This window comes from Microplitis mediator, chromosome 8 (genome assembly GCF_029852145.1).
Source record: "Microplitis mediator isolate UGA2020A chromosome 8, iyMicMedi2.1, whole genome shotgun sequence".
Taxonomy (NCBI): Eukaryota; Metazoa; Arthropoda; class Insecta; order Hymenoptera; family Braconidae; genus Microplitis; species Microplitis mediator.
This window is the reverse complement of record NC_079976.1, coordinates 17,215,501-17,241,433: the sequence shown is the minus strand read 5'-3', so window position 1 is coordinate 17,241,433 and position 25,933 is coordinate 17,215,501. Positions and strand designations below refer to the sequence as shown.

The following is a 25,933-nucleotide window of genomic DNA, read 5'->3' as shown; positions in this document are numbered from 1 at the left end:
CATTTCGGGGTCAGTCAACAGTTCAAGTTCCACATTGGTGTATTTCAACATTGCATCGAAAGCTAATCCGGGTGCTGTATAGTAGTGCAGCGGATCTAAGTTATAATTATTTAAACAACTATGTCTGAAATTTTCAAATACATCAGCCAAGAGTAGTACATCCGTCTTCAGATACAGATCAGAGTACTCACCCAATGTACTGATATTAAATTTATTCCAGACATGTTGAGCAAATGTATAATTATCGTTAGATATACCATTATTAGATAATTTAGAAAAAAATGAATTTTGATCGGGCAACTGTTTGTCATTAAGCTTATCAATGTTTGTAATGTATTCATACGGGAATACACCCTTGCGAGTAACTAATTGGAATTTTTCCGGATCTGGGTAATGAAGTCTTGTAATTTTTTTATTGTCATCATCAAGATAAGATGCCAATTTTTCTAAACTTGATGCCATGAATCTAAATGAATCGATAAAGCGTAAAGATACAGATATATTATCAATTGTCTTTGTAAATGATATATATCGCTCTTTATTAATTGGCAACAATGTAACTTTACCTTCAAAAACTGTTGCTAATGATTTAATTAAGAAATGCGAATCATACCCAGATAAATTGTGAAATACTACCGGTATCATGTGAGATTTTGGATAATTTAAATTGCATGAGATGTGTGCAGGTCCGCGACAGTTACCAGTAAAATGGCAATGATCATAGCATTTCTCCTTGTCAGAGGCTATTGTTTTTTCGCAAATATGACAAACAGTTGACCGATCATGACTCTTTTGTTGCTGTTTGTCAAGTGGTTTCATAGGTACAGGATTCTTTAAATACTGCTCAACTTCAATAGCAAAATTTTCAAGTTTATTTACAAACCACTTTACGCAATCAGATGATCGATTAATTTCAAATTTTGATAAATTATTGTCATAATTACAGTGACGATAAAATGCAATGCTGTGTGGAACGTGATTTTGAATATCATCATCCCCCTGAGGCTCTAGTGTACACTCTAAGTCCGCGTAGACAACAAACGGTACCGAGTCTTTATTACGATAGTTTTTTAATTTTAATATTTTGTTTTCATTAGTGGGAAATTTCATACGGACTTTATTTAATTTGAAACAGTCATCATTGTGATTATTGATAGATGTTTCTGTTTTAAAGTGACTTAAACATCGATCACAGAAATACAATTTACAATGTGCCTTAGAAATTTGATTTTTTACTAATCGCGATAGATTTTTAATTAAGGCAAAATGATAAACAGGCTTATAATTTTTATAATCATTCTCATTAGACATATTCACATTAGCGTTCGCCTGCACCATTAAAAGATGAATTTTTTTTACATCAGACTTAGAATTTTTACTTAAATATAACGGTATAATTGTACTTTTTTCATTCCCGAAGCCGTTAAATTCTGACTCAATCCCGTATACATTAATTGACAAATTATTTAACGTTTCAAATTTTGGAATATCTTTCGGGGTAATTGGAAAATCAATACCTTCATACTGAAGTACGCTGCTGTAATGAGGGTACGATGTTGTCCTCTCCGGATGTCCAGTGTGAGCTTCGTGTGTTGCTGCCACAACACACCAGAGGAAGCAGTACTCGTCATGGTTCTCGATGTTCAAGACTGCGCGTTTACGTTGGATGTCTCTGGGTAGTCTGACGAAAGTCGATGCTCCAGCTTGTAGAGGTACATATCTGGACATGGTGATAACCAAACTATGGATCTCAAGTAATCTCCACCCCGAGTCCTTTTGATTGAACTCTTCAACCTTTTTTAATAAGTTCTCGTACACATGGTCAGCATACCAATCAGCGAGAGATGTTGTGGGTGTAATTTCACGACTTGTAGTGTTGAAAGATTTAGTTTCATCAACGACGTCATTAATTTTTTCATTTCTAAATTTACATACAAGTTCGACGTTGATTTTCACCCCAGCAACATCTCCCAACATTTCTTGGATTTTCTCGAACACCAAGTCTTGTGAATCGTTTAAAAATTCTCTCAAATCGGTGTGAGAGAGATTTGTGACACATCCAGTTCGAATATTATTGGCGAAAGCGTTATCGAGATCTTGCCACTTGATGAGTCGATGACGCATTCTCAAATCACCACCTGCAGCCAGGCCGCTGAGTTGAGCAAATTGATCGCCATACCAGCACAAAAGCACAATACTGGCTTGAACGCTTCTCTTAATTTGAACACTTGATTGTGGATCTGCCAAAATAGTCTTAAAGTATTCAATTGTCTCAACACACACCTGATAGCACCTCTGACAATGTTCTTCATTCACTGACTCTAAGTGCAAATCGTTGTACGATTGTGCAACAGAATTCACTAAACCGTGAAGTGCATCAACTAATCGCGCCATTTTAAATAATGTTTTTATCAATAGTTTACAAATAAATAAAAAAAAAACGTGTCTTTTGCACTAAAATACTAATAAGTGTCAGTTGCACAAAAACTAAAAAACTAATAAGTGTCAGTTGCACAAAACTAAAAACTATTAAGTGTCAGTTGCACAAAAATTAAAACTAATAAGTGTCAGTTGCACAAAATTAAAACTAATAAGTGTCAGTTGCACGAAAAATTAAAAACTAATAAGTGTCAGTTGCACTAAAAAATAATGTCTATGCACTTCACTTAAACTAAAAATTGTTTATAATTTTTTGTAAAAAAAATTATTTAAAAAACCGTAGAGAACTTCACAGAGAACTTTAACACAGTAAACGTCAGAGAATATTTGAGCAGAGATTCGTACTTCATTCAGAGACTCGTACTTCTTTTTTGTGGAGTATGCTATCGCGCGTTGCTTTTATAGGTGGGGCGCGACTCATCAACTGCGCAGTAGAAAGTTCTAGAACAACCTGTGACGTCATAAATGACGCAGTAAAAATAGATGTCGCCCCAAAAAGTACCAACATAACCAAGCAAAAAGTAGTGAAATCCCCTAGAATAACGTGTCAACATAACCTAAAACGCTAGATGGCGCGACAAATGGTATGACGTCACCTACTACGCAGTTTGATAATCAAACAAAGAAAACAAGTTTTTTCCTGCACGTGCATGAGTCATCAGTCTAAAAATAGATCTTCTGGAACTTTCTACTACGCAGTTATAAAATCAAACAAAGAAAACAAGTTTTTTCCTGCACGTGCATGAGTCATCAGTCTAAAAATAGATCTTCTGGAACTTTCTACTGCGCAGTTTCAGAATCGAACAAAGAAAACAAGTTTATTCCTGCACATGAATACGTCATCAGTCTAAAAATAAATTTTCCGGAACTTTCTACTGCGCAGTTTCAGAATCGAACAAAGAAAACAAGTTTTTTCCTGCTTATGGATGAGTCATCAGTCTAAAAATAAATATTCTGGAACTTTCTACTGCGCAGTTTTTTAAATTAACCAATGGAATTAAAATATTATTGATTAAAAAATTGTGTGGTGGGGGATGATAACAAATAGCTGTGCTGGATTTTTAATTATTCAGTAATTCATTGTCTGTTGTCGAGATACGAGCTATCAAAATGGAGATGATAATAGATGTGCAAGGGTTTAAAGGCTCAAATAATCAGTTTATTGTAAAAGAGCTTGCTTCAATTACGGTCCAGCATAAAATTGATGGTGTTGAAGAAATGTCATGTACGTTATTCAAACCACCTTGTGATTGGACATCATTATCAAATCAGTGTCAACGCTTAAATATTTGGGTAACATATAATCATCATGGAATCACCTGGGATGCTGGAAAAACGCAATATTTAAAGCTAAAAGAAACAATTGAACATGTGACTCATAATTACAAATATATTTATGTAAAAGGTTTTGAGAAAAAATTATGGATCGAAGATTTGATTGGAAGCGAAAAAATTGTAATTGATTTAGATGATTTTAAAGTTCCCGCGTTAAAAAATATAAAATTATTGAACAATAATTTTTGTGAATATCACTGTAAATTGAACAATAATAATTACTTGTGTGCTCTTGAAAATGTAATAGTTTTAAAAAATTGGATTTTTAAGTAATTAATAAAATTGAACTTGATGTTATTCTATTTTTTTCTCTATTTTTTCCCCCTTTTCTTTTTATTTTTAAAGATATTAAGTAATTGTTTACATTTTTATAATTAATTATTATTATTTTAATTGAATTATCAAAATAATTTACATGCATTCTGGTAGTCAAAACTGATGATAAGTTGACATCAACTACTTGTTATCACATTTTAATGATAACAAGTTGAATTTAGTACCACTATTAACGATCGATTTTAAATTTCCCGCGTTTTGAAAAAATAATTACTTGCATGCTTTTGGAAAAAATGTAGAAATTGATATTTAAATTAATTTGATGCAATTCAACTTTTTTTTCTAACAATTATTATTTTTAAAAGATATTAAATCATTGTTTACATTTTTATAACCTAGAAAATAATTGTTTACATTTTATAATTAATTGAATTATCAAATAATTTACATGCATAATGATAGTCAAAAACTGATGATAAGTTGACATCTACCCACTGAAATAATTTGTTGTCACATTTTGATGACAACAAGTTGATTGAATTTACCACCAACATTAACGATCAGATGTATCGATTTTAAATTTCCCGCGCTTGAAAAATAATAATTACTTGCATTTTTGGAAAATATTTAATAAAATTGAATTTGATGCAATTCAACTTTTTTTCTAACAATTATTATTTTTAAAAGATATTAAATCATTGTTTACATTTTTATAACCTAGAAAATAATTGTTTACATTTTATAATTAATTATTATTTTAATTGATGATAAGTTGTCATCAACATAATGTTGCAACCATGCTGAGTGTAATAAATTGATGACAATTTAACGACAACTTACGGTCATTTTCAGTCATTTATGCAAACTTGCTGACTACCAGAGTATATTTTTTACGAAGTTTGATTGTACCACAACTAATGATTAGATACATTGATTATTACTTTAGTGTTTTATCTTTTAAAAAACAGGTAATTATAATTTATATTTTAATTTATTTAAGTGAATATCGATGTATTTCAATAAATATCGATGAATTTCAAACGGCTGGGATTTTATAGCCGATAATTCGAATACAATGTTGGTTACATTTTTTACTCATAGATGGCGGTATTCTAATCGTCTAAACTTACGCGCGCAAATTTTTTTCTACGATAAAATTTATTCATTTTTAATTAATTTGTGAATAAAAAAATTATGATTACGATCATACACCATGATATTAATTGATATTTTCATATTATTTTTGTAAGACATCGGTTAAATCAATTTCTTTGAAAATGTAAACAAACCAGCGTGGGTTTGTTACCCACGTGCTTATAGTGACCAACAATAAAAGATATGTAAATTTCTTCGATTGGCCAAGAAAAATCAATTTTTTTTCTGATTGGCCCTTTAATTTTTTTTTGTCTTACATATAAGATTTTAGAAAAGTGGTGGTGGGGTAGTTTCGTGTAAAAACCTGTCACGGAAGACAAAGGGCTGAAATAACGTGACAAGTTTTTCTATTGCGACAAGTGTTTGAAGTTATTCGATAAAATCAATTACGATTTAAAGTTCTTGGATAAAATCAATTGCGATTGAAAAAGTCATCATTAAAAAAACAACGTAAGTAATAAAAAAATATTTTCTTTCCTATTAAACAAGTTTTTCTTTTTTTTTTTTTTTTAATAATTATGTCTAAATATTAAAAATAATTAGAAGGAAAATTAATTTTCTTAAAAATTCATTTTGTATTGATAAATTAATTTTTTTATTATTTAAAGACACAAATAAATATGTAAAATAATTAATCATGTAGAAATAGGAAAATTTCTTTTGTTTTAACACAGGATAGTAAAAATAATTGGGAAAAAAACTTATTCGTAAAGTCTTCAATTGTAATATAATCGAAAATTAAGTATATTAATAATTAAATACTTTATAAATAATTTTTTAAATTATTTTTACTAATCTGTGTAAAAAATAGTTTTTCACCGTAACTGATTTTTCTATTTTCTTCATGATTATTATTAATTTACATATTTAAATTGCGTGTGTGTGTCTCAAAATCCAAGTCATGATAAGGAAAATTTATTTCTTAGATTTTTTAATTATTAAATATTTTATGAATAAGTTTGTTTAGACGCAACTAATTATTTTAATTAAACACTTAGAAAAACATATACATAATCAAGTATTTTTGCCATTGCAGGACGATGGATCGAGAATTCAATATAGAAATGAATTTCATTGAGAGGCGGTTGCATTATCTCTTCGTAGTACCGTTAAGAATTTACTTAAACTACAATGACGAATACCTTTTGGCGGGTGATGTTCGAAGCCAAGTCATCCGCATTTTGAGTGGAGGAGAATCGGTGCGAGATGGCCCACTTATCGTTTTGGACGGCATATCCATCGAACTAATTGTTGATGATTCCCGGCAAGAATGGGTGCTTCAAGTGCCAAATTCGAACCGGGAATTAAGAATTCTGATGGGGGCTGCCGTCGAAGCGATATTTTGTTGGATAGGTGATGGAGTTGTTGATTATCACCGTCAAATTGATGAGAACATCAATAACTTCTTACACCAACAACAACAACAACAACAACAACAACAACAACAGCAGCAGCTGCAACAACAGCATCAACAGCGAGTTATTGCTGATCATCAATTGATCTTAAAGGGCTGTCATGACCGTTGTTGTTGTCATGATAGGCATCAACAACAACAACAACGGCGAGAATCGCCAACACCGTCACTGGCTTCAACGCTGCTGGTGAGTGATGATGATGATGATGATGCATCACCACCATCACGACCGCCGTCACTGGCTTCAACGCTGCTGGTGAGTGATGATGATGACGATGCATCACCACCATCACGACCTTCGTCACCAGAGTCATTACCGCCATCACCTCTTCCACTGCAACCGCAATCATCATCGTCAGCTCAAAGGTTTCGGTCCGATGGAGAAAATTCGTCATCATCAGATGGAGAATAAAATTATAATTTTTTTTATTATCATTTTCTTATTTATAATTTTTTTATTAGCATTTTCTCATTATAATTTTTTTATTACCATTCAATATCATTTTGTAAGAACACACACACACACACACACACACATACACACACACACACACACACACACACACACACACACACAGACACACACACACACACATTCTTTTTATGTATCTTAAGTATTTTTTTTAAATTTAATTTTTAAATTTAATTTTTGAATATTAAATATTTTTTTTTTTTTTTTTAATTTATTGATTAATAAAAAAGTACTCAATACACTTATATTTTTTCGTTTATATGTTAAAAAATATACTTGCCTCTCCTGTCCAACTTATCCCTCACGATTAAAATAGTCGTAAATACCGCGCGCTGCACGGAGTGTGCGCGAGCGGTTTTTTAAATTTCCCGCAAATATAAAGCCTTGTGGATAGCGTCGACTTGTCATCTGCTTTGCGCTGCGCATGCGCAGTCTGACTTTTTTCCAATTTGGATTATTATTATTGTTATCACTATTATTATTATTATTATTATTATTATTATTATTATTATTATTATTATTATTTCTTTTCAGTTAAATGCTCAGGGGGTTATCCCCGGTAGTCCGACTCTACCGAGGGCCTCAGCTGAGCGCCAAATCGTAACTGCTGCGATGCATCATCAACAAGATGATCAGCATGCGCAGCAGGCCAAGTTTCGTTGCCTTAGGAGACGGAGGGACCCGAGAATAACAGCCTTTTGCATCCGCGATGCCAGAAACTCAACTTGCGCTGAACAAGTTGGTATTCTAGCTAGTGCAGACACAAACGACTGTTTCATCCCTCCTAGGACGCCAACAATGAGGACGACAAGTTTGACACGGTAACCTGGGTAAAGTTTGCCAATTTCGAACAGGAGATCCTGATATATCTCGTGTTTGTGCTCTTCTTTAACCGTGATGTTATACTCAGCAGGAGCTGAAAACTCAATGACATAAATGTCACGAGCGGTTTTATCGAAGAGCACAATATCAGGTTTATTATGGTCGATTTTCCGCGTTGTTGCGAATGGCACGTTCCAATAAATGCGGCAACGGTCATTCTCAACAACTTGCGGAATATCTCCTGGCAGATAAGGCAGCACTGGTGTTTTATCGATACCGTGCGTATGTCTAAGGTGGTAGTAAAGTACTCGCAGAGCAGCATTATGACGCTGGATGTATGCACTTCTTGCCAGCACAGGACATGCTGACAAGAGATGCATAAGCGTCTCAGGATGTTGCTTACACACCCTACACGATGTGTCGGGTAGCTGCATCTGGAGTACTTTCGCACGGTATTCGAGGGTATTGATTACACCATCTTGGCAGGCAAAGATATATCCTTCGGTCTCGGACATCAGGCCAGCTGACTTAAGGAAGGAAAACGTCAGCTGGGTGGACAAGCCGTGGTCACGCACGTGTTTAAAGAACACGCTGTGCATGGACTTGTCCATGTGTGTACTGAGCAGTTTTTGCTGCTCAGCATTCCTGACGACACTCTCAAATTCCTCCTTAGGGAGTTCAATAAGAGGATTTACTCTTTCGAGACCGAGGGATTTTGCCGCGTACCTTGCTGCCTTATATAAGAACGCTCCCTTCTGCAGATTCTCATGACTATGAACAATCTGCATAAGGAAGTCGTTCTCATCTGCAGTGAAATTGACAACTTCGTATGTTAGACCCAAAACCAAACGATCGTGTAGACACTCCAAGCTCTGTAGACCTCTCCCTCCGATGTGCCGGGAAAGGTATAATCTGGTGACTGAGGACTTAGGGTGCATGCTCCGATTGATATTCATGACTTTGCGTGTCTTGATATCGAGATCTCTAAGCTCTTTTCGGGTCCATTTAAGGACACCGAAAGAGTAGAGTAGTACTGGGACAGCAAGCATGTTAGTTGCAGAGACTTTGTTTTTTCCGGAAAGTTCTGATGACCAGATTTTCCGGAGTCTCCGCCCATACTCGCTGCAGAGAGTCGTTTTGATTTTCGAGACATCCTGCATAGGACTCCCGTCAATCCCTAGATATTTGTACGACTCTCCGGCGTCAAGATGGTCAATGACGCTACCATCTACTAACTCGATATCTTCGCGCAAATCAGAGCACTTACCCCTCACCAGATTAACGACCGCGCACTTGTCCAACCCAAAAGCCATGCCGACATCCCGTGTATACTCCCCTACGATATTCAAGGCAGTCTGAAGGTGTTCCTCATCAGGAGCATACACCTTCAGATCATCCATGTAGAGTAAGTGGGTGATCGAATATTTCCGATTAGTTGGTGGGCCCACTGAGTATCCACGGGTACGGCGTAGCGCAACAGATATCGGCAGCAGTGAGATGCAAAACAGCAGCGGGCTCAGGGAATCTCCCTGGAAGACACCTCGCTTGTACTGTACAATTTCGGTCACACGTTTGTCGTTGCCACATGAAATGTGGAACCGTGTTCGCCAAAGTTGCATCGTACGCTGTATGCATCCCACTGTATCGCGATTGACCCCAAGGCATTTGAGCAAAAAGAGAATGAGCTCATGAGATGTTGAGTCGAATGCCTTACGGTAGTCAATCCAGGCCATGGACAGGTTGCGCTGATAGTAGACTGCGTCTTGAATGACACATCGATCTACTAACAGATTCTCTTTGCAACCTGACAGGCCTCTTTTACTGCCACGCTGTTCGTATATCTGCTGCCATACAGGATCTATCTCCTGTAAAATGCGATTGTTCAAGATTTTGGTGAAAATCTTATAAACCGCATTCAAACAGGTGATAGGCCTGTAGTTCTTTGGGTCGGACAAGTCACCTTTCTTAGGGATGAGCACGGTTCGCCCTTCTACAAGCCAGCACGGAATAGGTTCGTTGCCTCTGATAAACGCTGTAAATATCCGGGCCAGATGGCTGTGGGTAGAAGTAAGTTTCTTCCACCAAAACAAGTTAATGCCATCCGGACCCGGAGCAGCCCAGTTCTTACCATTATTCAGAGCCAAACGAACCTCTTCCACGCTGACTTCAGGGCTCTCTTCATCAGCATTGTCGTTTCGGTGGCGGCGACAAAATGCCTCGAAGTCGTTGAGAGCTGGAGTGTCACGATTCACGTCTGGTTGATCACCATACAACTCGGACCAGAAAGCTTCTACTCGCTCGATAGATGGGGGATCGCCAGAAACAGATGTCTTAGGTGTCAGAAAGCGTGAAGGACTTAACCGAAACAAAGAGTTATCGGTAAGCCGCTTCAGCTTTTTCTCTAGTGACTTTTTAGCAGTCACCAGAGCCCGCAACCTGTTGAGAGAACCTTCTTTGATGTTAAGAAGATTCTCCTTATTCAGTGTGTGATGTTGATATCGTAGTCCAGCCGCAATACGGCGGACTTTAGGCGTAAACGCTTTACGAGCATTTACGTACTCAATAACACACTGAATGCGGGAGACATGTTTCCGGAGATCATCAATCTTCAGTGAAAGCTGTCTAATGCGACCTCTCATCTTAGCCTCCGGAGAAGAAGTATTATTTCTTGCCGGAGGTAAGAGTGAGGAAGCAACATCATAGACAGCTTGATTGATGGTGAGTAGAGTAGAATCTTCCTGAATCCGAAGCGATAGCTCGTGGTTTTCCGTGTCAAGTTGGTCTTTGGGGTAGTGTGTCTTTTTAGAGACACATACTTGTCGTCTTTCAAAATCATTGTCAGCGTCTTCGGAAGAACGGCGTCTCTCCTGATGTAGCTGTGCTGGAAAAGACAGACGGTGAGATACTCGTCTGTTATTTAACAGTGATCGTCGTGTTCGCCGGAGATGAGAGGCATAATCACGCAGATGTTGTTGTGAAAAATGGCTATGGTTAGGGTGCATATCGCTCCAGAGAGCATGCATCCTAGCCATGTAACCTCTCCGCTCCGGTTCACTGTTATTATAGCACATCAGGAGATCGACTCGTAATTCCTCCGTCCACCTAAATGCAGTCCGTTGTTCGCCAGGGTCGTCATCATTCGGAATCTCGGTGCTCCGCCCAGCTAGTGGGTAGCCCTCATCCGAGAAGGGCCGGTTGTGGGGAGCACTTCTGTGTTCAGGATTATCTTGAACTCAGTTTACTTCACATTGGGGAGTTAACCCAATGCGAAGGTTGTTGTGCGCTTAGTAGGTCAGTAGATGACGGGCTGACCTATCTAGCCCACGGTGCGCCACGGAGTAATCAAAATCTCCGCTGGCCGCACAACATGCACCGTGGGCAATTATTATTATTATTATTATTATTATTATTATTATTATTATTATTATTATTATTATTATTATTATAAATTAAAATACAACTACAAAACATAAAATTACTATGGATAGGTCTATGAAAAATTGTGTAAAAAAATAATAACATTTTGAATATTTTATTTTGTTAAAAAATAAAAGTACATTTTAAGTTGACAAAAGAACAAATTCAAATTTACAGTATTTGCTACCGTGAAATCGAAGATAGAGATGCTCTTCTTCAACAGTGTTGGTGAGATTTTTTAATGTCTCTTCATCAGCAATCAATTGGTTGTTGGTCTTCGTAGGAAAGTAGACTATAAATTCATTATCGAGAGCAGCAACCACTCTAGGTCCATACTGCGTTGGAATTTTTTTTAATTCGGTAATTTTGTACATTTTGCCAACTTCTAATTCTTGAAACTTTCTGGTTGGCAAAATGTTTTCTAAATTACTAATTTCATTAATTTTCTTCAAATCCATCCTATAACAGATATTTAATTAATTACTTAATTAATTAATTAAATAATATGTTAATTAATTCATTGATAAAAAATCAAATATTTATCTAAATTTACAAGTGAAATGACTTACGTGATTTATAAAAAAATGAACACACTAAATATCATAAAAAACTTTAGTATAAAATTTTCACTGACTGTTCACTTAGATGTTTCAGCATAGACTGAGTGCTGAGAGCTCGAGAGCTCAGAAATTATTCGTCTACCCCCACTACAACCTCGGAAACAAGCTCGAACTTGTCGGATGACGCAATCGATGACGTTATTCATTAAAAAAAAGGGGTGAGGGATAATTAAACCGATAGATGGCATCCTCTCCGCATGCTTCTCGCATGTACTTGTCCAAACCTCAGTTTCAATATATAAGATTTGAAATAACTACACTTATAATTACACACACGGACACAACCTGTAGATGGCAGGTAGCTAGTGCCAGCTCTGGGGTGATGCGAATTACACAACCACCTTTAATCTGGTAGGCAGCCTATGACCCGTTTAGTTTGTGAGAAATGTGTGTGTGTGTGTGTGTGTGTATATTATTTTTTAAACAATAACTACCGTACATAAGTCAAAAAAACATCAAAAAATAACCTCAAAGCGTGTTTCCATTTTACCAACAGCCAAAACACGCTGATCGACTGCCAATATCCATACAGAAGATAAAACAGAGCTTACCGACTGCCAAATTACTGATTACCGACCACCAAATAACTGTTTACCGACTGCCAAATAACTGTTTACCGACTACCAGTAAAAGTTTACCGACTGCCTATGCGATTGGTAAAACAGACCTACCGACTGCCGATAGCCATACCGACTGCAGGCAGGTTACCCTTGGTCGGTAAAACAGACCTACCAACTGCCGGTAGGTTACCCTCGGTCGGTAACTTAGCACGGACTAGAACCCACAATCTGTTTTATCGGGGGGGTGAACTCCCCCAGCTCAACTACTTTTATTCGCTCTTATTGGTGTGCTTGTTGCAGAAATATTATCTGGCTGAAGAGTTGATTCTTCATCATCACCCTCAATCCCCGCGTCACTTGCACTTATTTCACTATAATCAGGAACAGTTGAATCATTTTTAATTTCATGTTTCAACGTTCTAAAGTTTTCACTGGTTATTTCTTTTTTTATTTGATTCGAAGAATCTACCAATTTTTTCAGCGGTTCAACAACAGGTTTAAACATTTCATTGGCTGCAAGTTCACTGCTGTCTTTACTTAATTTGAGAAGCTTGTGTTTGTGACGAATTACAGCACTAGCCTCAGCTACCTGCCGCAAGATATCGCTTTGCTCCTGCAGCTTTTTACTTTTCATGTTGTTTGTATGAAGATTGCAGCATAACTGACTAATTTACGTATCACAACTATTATTTATGCATATAAAAGTATCAAATCCCTTTCTATAACGTCCACTATTGAGTTCACTGTCTTTATCAATCCTAATAAAGTTATACTTATCATGATTCCAACATGCAGTGCACATGTCTTTGAACTGTTGATAAGACATGTCAGTGTTAACATGATCATTGTAAATGTGTTTAAGATTCATCTCATCTTGGCGAAAGATCACCAGCAAATTCGCATTATCTCGTATCAGGTGTTTCGGGATTCGAGTATGAGTCTGACAGAGATAAAAACTATCAACGTCTTTGTGTCGTCCCATACAGAAAAATGCTCTTATATGATCCTGTTTTTCACACGCTACATCATCAAATATCATGACTGAATTAGGTTTTGCATCTTTAGGTTTAACAACCCGTTCATGATCGTTAAATAGATAGTAACCAACACCTTTTACAGGTTCTATAATATTTTCCAAAAACTTGTACTTTGGTTGATTCAATGTCTTGGAATAGACATATATATTTTTAAATCTTAATCCATTTGCATGAGTTATCAGAGTTAAAAGCGCATTTGTTTTGCCGCAGTTGGATGGTCCACAGAAAACGGCTCACACACCGTTTGGTAATAATTGTCCATGATGTTTTTGTGATTTTTTTCATGTTCCGTAATGTTGTCAAAATTCACCACTGGAAGCGCTGTTGGCTGTTTCTCGAACCGCATCTTGACAGCAACTAATAGCTATCACGAGAGACATACCTTTATAAAAACTTTAAGGTTACTTTACAATTTTTTCTATAAGTACTTACATTCTCTAGAATAGACATTAGTCATTGATATGGCATGCTTGAGTGCAGACGTAAAGGTGGTGCAAGCCTTGTAAATAATATTATCAACAAACTACCAGTCGAATTGCACATACCGGGGTATCAGTACTGTGGACCTGGTACAAAATTATCAAAGAGGTTAGCTCGAGGTGATCCTGGAATCAATCCTCTCGACGTTGCATGCAAAGAGCACGACATTGCGTACTCGAATAACAGAGACAATCTTGCTGCTCGTCACGAAGCTAATAAAGTACTTGCTGAAAAGGCGAGGCAATGTTATCAAGCAAAAGACGCTGGTATTGGTGAGAAAGCTGCTGCTTGGAGTGTAAACAAAATTATGAAGGTAAAAAGACGATTTGGTATGGGGCTGAAGAAGAGAAGCAAACGAAAGAATGGTAAAAACAAGACTGGTAGGAAAAAAGTAGTAAAAAGCCACAAGTAGCACTGAAACAGATCGTAACAGCAGCTAAAAAATCTATGCAAGCTGGTGGTGATCCAATTGAAAGTGCTCTCAAGAGAGCTCGTCAAGCTGTCAAAAAATCTGTCGGGAAAAAAAATATCAGGCTGCCACGAGTTTTACCAGTTCCATCGGAAATTGGTGGTGTACTTCCTTTTCGATTCCATTGTTTGCCGGCTTATCAGCTACAGGGGCTCTCGCTGGTGGAGCTGCAGCAGTTGCTAAAGCTGTCAATGATTCTAATGCAAGTAAACAACAGCTAGCTGAATCTAAACGACATAATTCTTGAATGGAAGCAATAGCTCTAGGAAAAGGACTATACCTACGACCATACAAAAAAGGTATGGGTCTTAATCTACGACCCCATCCAAAAAACATGTAAAGCTACCACATCGAGCTCTCACTGATATCGATATACGGAAATTTGCCAGTATAATTGAAATTCCACATTTTCGAGGTGTTTTTATGAGAAATGATCTACCTAAATCTGGACCATGAATTAATGAATCAGCAGTCTTCAATCTTGATGACAAGGATGGACCTGAAACGCATTGGGTGGCGTATAAAAAATTTGGAAACCATGTCATTTATTTTGATAGCTTTGGTGACCTTCAACCGCCTAGGGATTTAATGGAATACTTTGGTGTTGGTAGCGTGAAATATAACCATAAAAGGTATTAGGAATATAATACTATAATTTGTGGTCATTTGTGTTTAAAATTTTTGAGTGGAAAGCTATAAATTGGTACTACATGCTGAATAGCAATCAGTCATGGATGAATCGTTTACGTTAACACTATCAGGAGAGTCCTCTATCTTGGAGGCAAATTACTTTCCTCCAATTGAGTTATCTCCGACAATAAATTATAGGCTAGGGCTCATTGAACTGTTAACATTAAACTCGATACCTAATATCGATATTGGTCATAATAATTTCTACATAACTAAAAGATTGGATGATAAAAAATCTAGCAAAGAAGCATATAAACCCCCTGATAAAAAAGTAGTAACAATACCAACGGACAGTTATAAAGTTGAAGATATTGAAAATTATCTCATTGAAGCATTGCCAGATGTCTCTCTAAGTCTGAGACCTAATAACAATGAACTTCGATGTCAAATAAAGTGTAATTATCAAATCGATTTTCAACCATCAGACTCTATTGGACGTCTTCTAGGATTTTCTGCTAGAAAACCTAAACCAAATATAACTCATCAATCCGACTTGCCTGTCACAATACTCAGTGTTAATGCGCTTCGGGTTGAATGCAATATTACAGCAGGTGCATACATCAATGATAACAAAGTGCACACGATTCATGAGTTCTTTCTAACAGCCTCACCAGGATACAAGATCAACGAAGTACCTTCACACATCATTTATCTTCCAGTCACAGTGCAAGCAATACATACTCTTCAATTAAAAATTGTTAATGAAGCTGGAAAAATAGTTAATTTCCGTGGAGAAACAGTCACTATTCGTCGGCATATAAAATCTGTTGATAAATAATGGGTATTGTACATGACAGCAAAGTTGGTAGAAGCTATATTAGTCAGAGGGGATGGCGAAGAACCGTCAGTCGTCGCACATCTCCTAGAGAGTGAACACGTCAAAACATAATATTCCTCAAGAGTCTAGGCCTTCGAATACGTGGTGGGAGAAAGTAAAAATACGATTCTGCTGCCTTATCTGTATAATACCATGGAGCAAATTTTAGGAATTCAACATGGTGTCATTTTTGATGAAACCATTGCTCATTATGAAGTTCATGCTCATCAACCATATGCATCTTTAACTTTCAACAATAACGATGAGATTCGAATTTTTGTGCAAAATCAAAATCTTTATTTATTACCAAGTAAAAGTACCTTGCATATCTATGGTAGACTAACAAAAAGAGATGGAGCTACTGCAGTTGCAACCACAAGCATGATTAATATGGGTATATGTTTCCTATTAAGAGAAATACGTTATCTTTTGAATGGCGAAGAAATTGATCGCATTAACAATGTTGGGTTAACGTGTGCTATGACAGGATAATTATCACATAGTCCCACTCAAATAACTACATTGGCAAATGCTGGATGGTTAGAAAGCGATGAAAATTCATGCACGGATGCTAATGGATACTTTGATGTGTCTTTTCCACTTAGTTTACTGAGTGGATTTGCCGAAGACTATTATCGAATTGTCCCCAACTGTCAACATTAACTGGTAATATCGAGAACACAAACTGATGCTGATGCAATGTTACAAACTGCAGCAGAAGAGGTAAAAATTACTCTGCACAAAATTGAATGGATGATACCTCATATTAAAGTAGCTGATCAGCATAATATTCAACTTCTCAACTACATTGCTAGTGATCCATCAATATCGATGAGCTATCGAACCTGGGAGTTATACGAATATCCACTCCTGCCAGCTACAACAAAACAGATTTGGGCAGTTAAAACATCGAATCAGCTGGAGAAACCTCGCTATATTATTCTGGGTTTCCAAACTGCACGAAGAAATGCACTGGATAAAAATGCTTGTGAATTTGACCATTGTAATATTCGTGATGTAAAATTATATTTAAATTCCCAATGTTATCCTTATAGAAATTTAAATATTGATATTGCACACAATCAATATGCACTGTTGTATGAAATGTACACTAATTTTCAAAAGTCATATTATAATAGAGACTCACAACCTCTATTATCGAAAAAAGATTTTTTCTCTAAAGCACCGTTGATTGTTATTGACTGTTCAATGCAAAATGAATTTCTCAAATCTAGACCAGTAGATGTACGTCTGGAGTTTGAATCTTCAGCAGCATTTTCAGCTCACACTGCAGCTTATTGTTTGATTTTACACGATCGAATTGTTAATTATAACCCGATTAGTGGAAGTGTACGAAAATTAGTATAAAAATATTGATTACTTTAAGAATTAATAAACATTTTTTTCTATTTTATAATAAATGATTTATTATTTATACCTTTTAAATTTAGTCATAAGTAAATACAGTCCCGTTGGCTTGACAGGTGAAGCGTTTGTTAATTATTTGTATGTAGGTTTGAATCTCTTAGCCTGTCAAACCAACGGGACTGTATTTTTTTTTATAGAAATAAAAACACATAATTAAGAAAAGAAATTAATTTTATTTTTCTTTATATACAATGAAGAACTATCGTCTTCGACAGATTGACATTGAGAACAATCACGTTTTAGAGGCTTGTGACTTTCCGCAATGTTACCAGTATCAGAATTATCATGTTCTTGACATCTCCGGAACCCTTTGATTTCTTTATCATTCTTCATATCTTCTGACAACAATTCCCAAGCATCTTCAACATCTCCTTTTACGAATAGTTGTATAAAATCATTTGATAGTTGAGCAATATCTTTGAGAGCCATTATTGAGATACTTTCTCCCGACAACAGGTAAAGAAGGATTGACTTGTATCGACTGTCGGTACCCCAGCGGCGTTTATACCATTCGTACATGCCGTAAGCATTTTGACATGCACACTCGGGGTTTTTGATGTATTTATGGTACATGTTGTAGTTGCAGTTTAAAGATTTTTTGAATCCTCGATATTCCATCATGTTGAGTTGAATGACTGGAACCGATGTACCGATTTTCTTTTCAAGCCAATGTTTCTTTGCCTCTCCATTGATGAAAATGTAAAAGGGTTTGTCTGTAGATATTGCCAACTTGATTATATATTCTACCTGATCGTGAGGTACATGTCCAGCATCCCACAGAATACCTGTGCGATTTCTGATCGCCCACTGGTTATTACTTTTAATTTTAGCAGGCAATGAATCCCAGTTTCATGGTGGTGAAAACAGAGAACATCGCCATGATGGTTCTTCATGATCATAAATATGTCCAAATGCACAAAATTCCTTGACGATCTGTTCACCGCGTGCATCTTGAAGGAATTCTAAGTCCATAAAAAACTCCATTGTTCTGTAATTAAATTTATTAATTAATAACATTTATAATTAGTTAATTACTGATAAAAACTTTTGAGGTTATACATACCTTTAATTGCTAGATACAATAGTCTAGTCAACTATTGTTTATCTTAAAAAAAATAGTTTCTTTGATGAAATTGTTGAGTTATCTTCGAGATAAACAATAGAAGTAGCTCGAATTAGAAGCTATAATAACTTACTATAATATATAGAAACTAAAAATATTGGTAAGTGATGCAATAAAGAAACAAAAAATTATGTATAAAAGAAAACAAGTTCGATAAATATTAATAAAACACGTATATAATTTTAACTATATGAGATACAGATATGATGTAAAGGTTTATTGGTAGATATTTTATCAATAACTAAAATTGTTTTGAGGTTCAAAGCTGTAATTTCATTATTTAACAAGTTAAAAGTCATAAAAGATACGAAAAAGTAACAAAATCTCAAATTTTTATAAACAAATGCATATAATGGCTGATAAACAATAGTTAGAAACTTGGTCATTCGCTTATTTAAAAGATAAATTAATCCTTTATAAAAACCACTTGAATGTTCATTATCGTATCTCTTATAGTTTATAAGTTATATCAATTTGTTAGTTGACAAATCAAGAGGGCGATTCAACTTCGGTCTCGTATAATATTAAAAGTGTTTTAAAAAATAGAAAAAAATTTTTTTTATTACTGTCATATATATATCTGTTTTTATTTTTTTTTTTTTGCTCAACAAAAAAAATATAACAGTTTATGGAATTTGTTTATAACAAATTGTTAAGTTAACAAACGATGAAATTATTTATAAAAAATTTTTTTTTTTTTGTTAACTTATAAAGAAACACCAATTATGATTTTTAAAGAAAAAATAATTTCTGAACTAATTATTTAAACAATCGAAATGTAAAAAAAACGATTGTAAACAATTAAAAAAGTTATTTAAGAAAAATTTTTTGTTTTAAAAATCATTATTTTGCCAAGACAATGAAACGGTAAAAAAAAATTTTTTAAAAATATTAAACTTGTCTATTTGTTTATAAAAAATATCTTAACAAATAATGTTAAAAATTTTTTTCGACCGTAATTTAATGCTGTTGTTAGATGCGAAAACAGCAATAACATAAAATTTGTCGAAAAAAAATTTTTAACAACATTTTTTGGATTTTTCATTTTTTGTTAACTTTAAAAAATTATTATAAACAAAATAATAACTTTTAATAAATTTTTATGGCATGATCTTGTTAAGTATATATATAAGAAGGGCTCCACGAAGCCAAAAATTTATAGGTGTCTTATTTAAACTTTTATGTCGTTATTTATAAAAACGGAGATTAGAAAAAAATTAGTTAGTTAACAAAAGTACAACTTTTTGAAAAATTGACTAAATAACTTTTTTCCAACGGGGATTTATTCTTTCAAGTGTCTAGATGATATCATATGTCACGGCTGCTACATTCAAAAATTTTATTATTTTTCATCCCAAATAAGTACACACTAAGATCTTTTGCACTTAGACCTTTTTTATGACGTCCGACTTACTGACGCCAGCAGTCGTACCGGACAAATATACCTACCTGAGCGTTGTCAACGCTTTACAATTAGGTCGTGTTGTACTAATGGACCACGTGTATTATCGATTTCTTTTTCCTTTAAATTTCATCATTTTTACTTAACGTACTTTTAAAATTTATGTATCCGTTCCCATTTAAGAATCTAAGCATAGGAGCGGTAGTCTTTCTTTGATTTTCTTCTTAAAAAACTATAGACCACCCAACTCATATGCACCTGCATGTGATTCTTGGAAATTAGAGAAAGCTGATGGAAACTACCAAAATTTATGGTTTCCTCGGCGGCAGAGTGGCGCCAGGTCATCGGCCTACTCTATAGTCAAAATCTATTTCCCAGGGATCACACGTGTGCATGAGCCTAGAACTTTCGAGTGGGTCCGAGTCTTTTCGTATGGGAAACAAGTTACCACCACTTTTCATAGGTGAAGACCATATAAAAAGACCATGGACTTTAGCTCATCAGTTCTTTTGGGATTCAAACTCTGAACCATACCGAACTCCGGACACTTGACGGTGTTCGTGGCTAGAGGATTGATATCTCGATTGAGCATTCGGTCACGTGAGCCCAGATCATTGGATCGGTCCTTGATCGTCGTAAGCACTCGTATAATCGGCATATTATTTTCTACTAGCTTCAGAAGCATAATCAACGCGATATTAGTGTATAGCATCCGATCACGTGAGCCCAGATCGTACGATTGGTCCTTGATCGTTGTAAGTCGTGAACTAATATCAACCGTTTAGCACCGGTACGGCATTGATTATCTTCATTTTATTTTTAATTCATTCAATTTCAATTTTATTTGTACCACAAACGTGAAGAATCAAAGAATATTTTACCGCGAGAAAAGCGAAGATTTCAAAGAATTATTTTACCGCGAAAATACGCGAAGATTTTAAAAGAATTATTTTACCGCGAAAACGCGAAGAATTTGAAAATACTGAATTATATTTTATCGTGAAAATACGCAAAGATTTTACAAACAAATTTACATTATTTTTTTATTTACTACGAAGATTTTGAAACGCATAAATAATTAAAACAAACTAAATAAACCAATAAATTAGAATCACATTAATTAGCCGCGAGAACGCGCTGTGTAAAAGTGTCCTGTGTTACTGCTGATAGTCTTGACACCTCACCTAAACCTGTTTAGGGTAAGTTTTAACCATTGTAATCATTATTTGATATTTTATTATTTTATACATTTTGAACCTGATTATAAAACATACGCATAACACATTTTATTTTATATTGTCGATTTTAAAACAATTGTAACCCTTTTGTATTTGGAGTATATTGGATCTTAAATAAATAATTACTCGTGAACATAAACATTTAAAAACATTATTTCTCAGACAATTTTACTTTAGCAATAAGATACTAGCTTCACGAGGCTTTTCGGCAGCCTACCTTCCTTTATCCCTTATTTTCTACCTGTTTAGCCGCTCAGACAGATAGTTAACAGTAGGGGGTACACAATCTTACGTTTACCGCTCGACGTTTGATTGTGAAATTTAAATAAGTCACACACATAGATTGGAAATCGTTCTGAGTTTATCAATATTTGTCTTCAACAATATTGTGTGGGCGCGAGTTGAATATAAAGTAGAATAAATCGGGCATTTGGTCACGTGAGCCCAGGTCACAAGATCGGTCCTTGACCATTGTAAGTACCCTTTTATTCAATACGTTATACGAAAATTCGTACCTACGCCCATCACGATCTCCAATCGTGACACATAATTTATTGAAATTTTTAAATTTATATTTGTTACTATAAAAAAATTATTTTATGCGGTACGCTCTCTTTAGCGGCAGTGCGCCCAAGCCGTAACGGCCGCGCGAAGCCCTATTTTCGGCGTTAAATTAAAATTATAAATAATAGAGGTAGAGTTCGGGGAGTCCGGACTTTTTTATTGGAAATTTCCTCCTCTTTAAGGATCTTTTTTCAAAATTTCAAAAATGTTTATAGTTTTTAAGTTATTAACAAAAAACCAAATGACATTTTTTTTTTCTCTTAATTTGTTAATAACAATCGCAATTTTTTATGTGCTAATAAACCCTCGAGATACATTTTTCTAGACGTCATTCTGAATCGAATGAGCTATCGCTCATATTTTTAAGAGCTTTATCTCTATTTTTCGTCTTTTTGAACTTGTTGATTAGACTACAATATTGTAAATTTTTAGGTTATGCACAGCACTGATTTGTTTGGGTAATAAATTTTTTTGTTGACAAATGATACTGATTCAGCTTATCATTTTTAGGAGACTGTTGAGCTCCGGAGGAACGAGCTCGTTTATATGTGCTCATCCCCTCCACCATTGACTTGCCTCTGATTGGTATTCTAATTTACCCCCACCACAACCTCATCGATGTTGATTGGCCGATGCAAGTCTGAATCTGCACGATGACGTCACAAAGAACGTTCCAGAAGGACGCTAATCTCAAAATTTTAAGTCAACTGCGCAGTTAAAACCGGTTTTAATTGCGTCGTAACAAAACTTCCGGGAATGTGACGTCAGCAAATAGGTTCCGACTTGTCGTTCTATAGATAGATTTCCGAGAATGTGACGTCGTAGAACAGGTTTAAACCTGTTTTTCTATAAATAGAATATGACGTCGATATACAAGTTTGAACCTGTTATGCTATAAATAAAATACCAAGAATATGACGTCATTGAATTGTGTCGTAATAAAATTATTGTAAACATACAGCGAGTGTATGTTTACAATACGCTTAGCATGGACACGAACCATGTCGATAACACTTAGCATAGACACGAACCATGTCGATAACACTTAGCATGGACACGAATCATGTCGATATCCAATGACAATAATCGGTAAAAACTTACCGACTCAGCAGTCGATATAATACAACAAAATGGCCACGAATAAGCACAAAATGGCCGCAAATAAGCACGAAGTGGCCAAAAACATCGATAAAACAGGACATACCGACCGCAGCGATACTGACCGCCTGTAAAACGGTCGGTAAAACAGAGCGAACAATTGGTAAAACAGGACGAACAGTCGGTATCTGCTCGGTTGGTACGGCAGGTACCTACAAGTGCTGCTGTCCCAGAACTTTCCTTATATCACTATTCACATGTTGATATAATAGAACTTACAACGCCAACAAAAGAATTTCCTCTAAGCTAAATTGGGAAAATTCCCATCTTTGTATTTTTGTGTATAAATCGAAGTAAATTTCCCCGAAAAAATGTTTTTATAAAATTTTATAAAATAATATAAAATTTTATACAATTTTATAAAATTTTGTAAGTTTTTAAAAATTTCAGAGCAAAATTTTATAAAAATTCATACAATTTTATAGAATTTTATAAAATTTTATAAAAGTAAATAAAATTTTATAAAGTCAGATCTGAGTTAAGAACGTAATAAATAAATGCACAGAAAAAAAGATTTAGTTGAGCCAACTAAGATTTATTTGAGCCAAAGATATTGCATATTTGGATATGGCCAAATAAATATTTAGTTGTGAGAAAGATATAATATATTTGAGCAATTTAATTGCGTGAAATAAGCGGTTTATTTGTGGTAAAGAAATGATCCATTTGCTACAAATAAATGTTAATTGACCTAAATACTGAACTTTTTATGATATTTAAGGTTAGCTGAATATGTTTAAATAATTTATTACTTCTTTAAAATTTAAATAAGTTGTATTTTCTAAAATTTTTTATTGCAACACTGATATATAATTAATAATGCAAATCACCCTTCGAAACAATATAATCACCGTCAGCTGTGACATGAATTTTAATTGGGCGAATAAAATCATCAATATTAAAAAGTAAAAGTTCTTCTGGTGTATTTTTATCAGGCAATAATACCACATACCCTTTCATGTGGTCATTTAAACCTACAGTCGCACATTTTTTTATTATAAAATAAAATTCATGCTTCTTATTGCTAATAATATGAGGTATGACTCCAAATACTGGATCATCATTAAAAACACCAAGATATAAAGCATAACTTAATCTATAGCAGGTACTATTTATTTTTTTCCACGACACTTTACATGCATTTTCGCTTAAAATTTGCGAATATTTTAATTTTATATACGAAGATAATTTTGATTCCGCACTTAATTCTATACTCTGGCTTATGCCATCTTGGTTAAAAAAACGAAAACTCTATAATAATTGAAGATTCAAAGCTAGAGTGTAAGTAATATTTTTTCTGGACTTGATTACTCGAGCATATCTAATTGATAACTGATGAAAAGCTTCAAATTTAGAGCATGAGAAATGCTTCAAAGGACCTAAAGTTCTTATACAGCGAGCGTTATGTACTATGAGATAAAATTTAGCTGAGAAATTACTCGGAAATAGCTCACGGTATAATTTGTCATGAATCTTCTGTAATTTTTTGAGGTACAAAATTTCATATGTAGAAATACTTGCTTTAGTTACTAAAAGTATAATTTCAAATAATGTTGAACATAGTTCCCCCATTAAATTGTCTGAAGGAACAAGATCACCAACAACAATTCCAAAATAATTAATCAAAGAAGACATCTGGGCTGCAGTTATGATAAGATGTCCATTTTGAACATGTCTTTCGTTAATTATAGGCATACAATTATCATGGTCAGCCTCGGAGTAATCGAAAAACTTGAGTCTTTCATTCATGTGTTTCATCGTAAAGTACTGCTTCGATACACAATGTTTAATTATTTGTGCCATATCGTAACGACAAATTCCTAAAAAGTAATCGTGCATAATGTCACAACTATTATTTGTTGTATCATGAAAAAAAGGTAATTTATTAAAGACACATTCTTCTTTAACTCCATGTGATAAGGCGTTAACATCCTCTTGATAATTATTTTTATTTCTTAGTAGTTCTTCGTCCTCCTCATGTTTATCACAACATACATCTATTGAAATTCGACAAAAACGACAAAAATAGTGAGCTCGAAAACTTTCTGTAAATCCGAATAAGCTATTCATTCCCAAATTGTCACCTAATAAAGCAATAACTACGAAGTATATTTGATGCTCTTCACTATGAATAGTGACAGTTATTCCTGTGTTGAATAACATTTTTAACTCATCTATTATATGATTAAAACACTTTTCATTGCCAAATTCATATTTATCTGAACTATAAATTAGTTGATAAAGAAAAACATTATCCAACCGTGATGCAAATGCTGGTGGTATTGATGCTATTGATAGATAGAGTGCACCAATTTTATGTGATTGATTATATCGTCGGTGTTGTTCAGCATAAATTTCTTACAAAGTAGACAATACATATTTTAATAATAAATAATAAAATTTCTCCAATTAAAATAAAAGATTAACCCGATCTTGGGAAAACTAATTATTTTTTTTTTATTTTATGAACGATATCATACACTGTAGGTATACGAGAATCGTAGTCAGTTTTGATGTCCAATATACCCCACTGTATAGCGTAACATATGTTTTCACTAAACAGTGGATATGCGACTTGAAAAATTAAACAAATTTTAAAGAATAATTCTAGTGCTTTTAGAAAAGTTGGCACTTTATACATAACAGAACTCAATCGCATGTAAAATGTATGTAACGATGTTGAGGTATTTCCTTGCACAATAATAAAGGGTTGTAACGATAAGCCTTTATCTAATAGGTCTTTTGTATGCTTATCTACTGCTTGTTCAATATCACTGAAAGCGTGTTAATAAAGTTCATTATAATATTTGATGAAAAAGTGGATAGATATAAAAATAAAGGCCCTAGGAGTATAAGCATGGTGAATTTGCCCCCGAAAGGTATCGGCTTGATACTGCAGGGATTTTTAGGTACTAATAAGATAATAAGATCCTGAGAGTTTCGGCTTTTGAAACCAATCGGTCTTCGAGAAAAAGCCAAATATGTAAAAATCAGATAAAATGAATATTCTCAGAGAC

At 34.6% G+C, this 25,933-nt stretch overlaps 2 protein-coding genes across 2 annotated transcripts; both read left to right on the top strand.

Annotated features, from left to right (window-relative positions):
- Nucleotides 1-6,269: 6,269 nt before the first annotated feature.
- Nucleotides 6,270-7,031, top strand: LOC130673840 (POU domain, class 6, transcription factor 2-like). The gene has a single exon (XM_057479051.1). It carries the CDS (start codon nucleotides 6,270-6,272, stop codon nucleotides 7,029-7,031), a length of 762 nt encoding a protein of 253 aa, XP_057335034.1.
- Nucleotides 7,032-16,702: 9,671 nt separating this feature from the next.
- On the top strand, nucleotides 16,703-17,371 carry LOC130673838 (uncharacterized). Its single transcript, XM_057479050.1, has one exon. It carries the CDS (start codon nucleotides 16,703-16,705, stop codon nucleotides 17,369-17,371), a length of 669 nt encoding a protein of 222 aa, XP_057335033.1.
- Nucleotides 17,372-25,933: the final 8,562 nt, after the last annotated feature.

Bases quoted from the DNA above. Each gene is read 5' to 3' on its own strand.
- LOC130673840 (XM_057479051.1), top strand. From the start codon at position 6,270: ATGAATTTCATTGAGAGGCGGTTGCATTATCTCTTCGTAGTACCGTTA.
- LOC130673838 (XM_057479050.1), top strand. From the start codon at position 16,703: ATGTTACAAACTGCAGCAGAAGAGGTAAAAATTACTCTGCACAAAATT.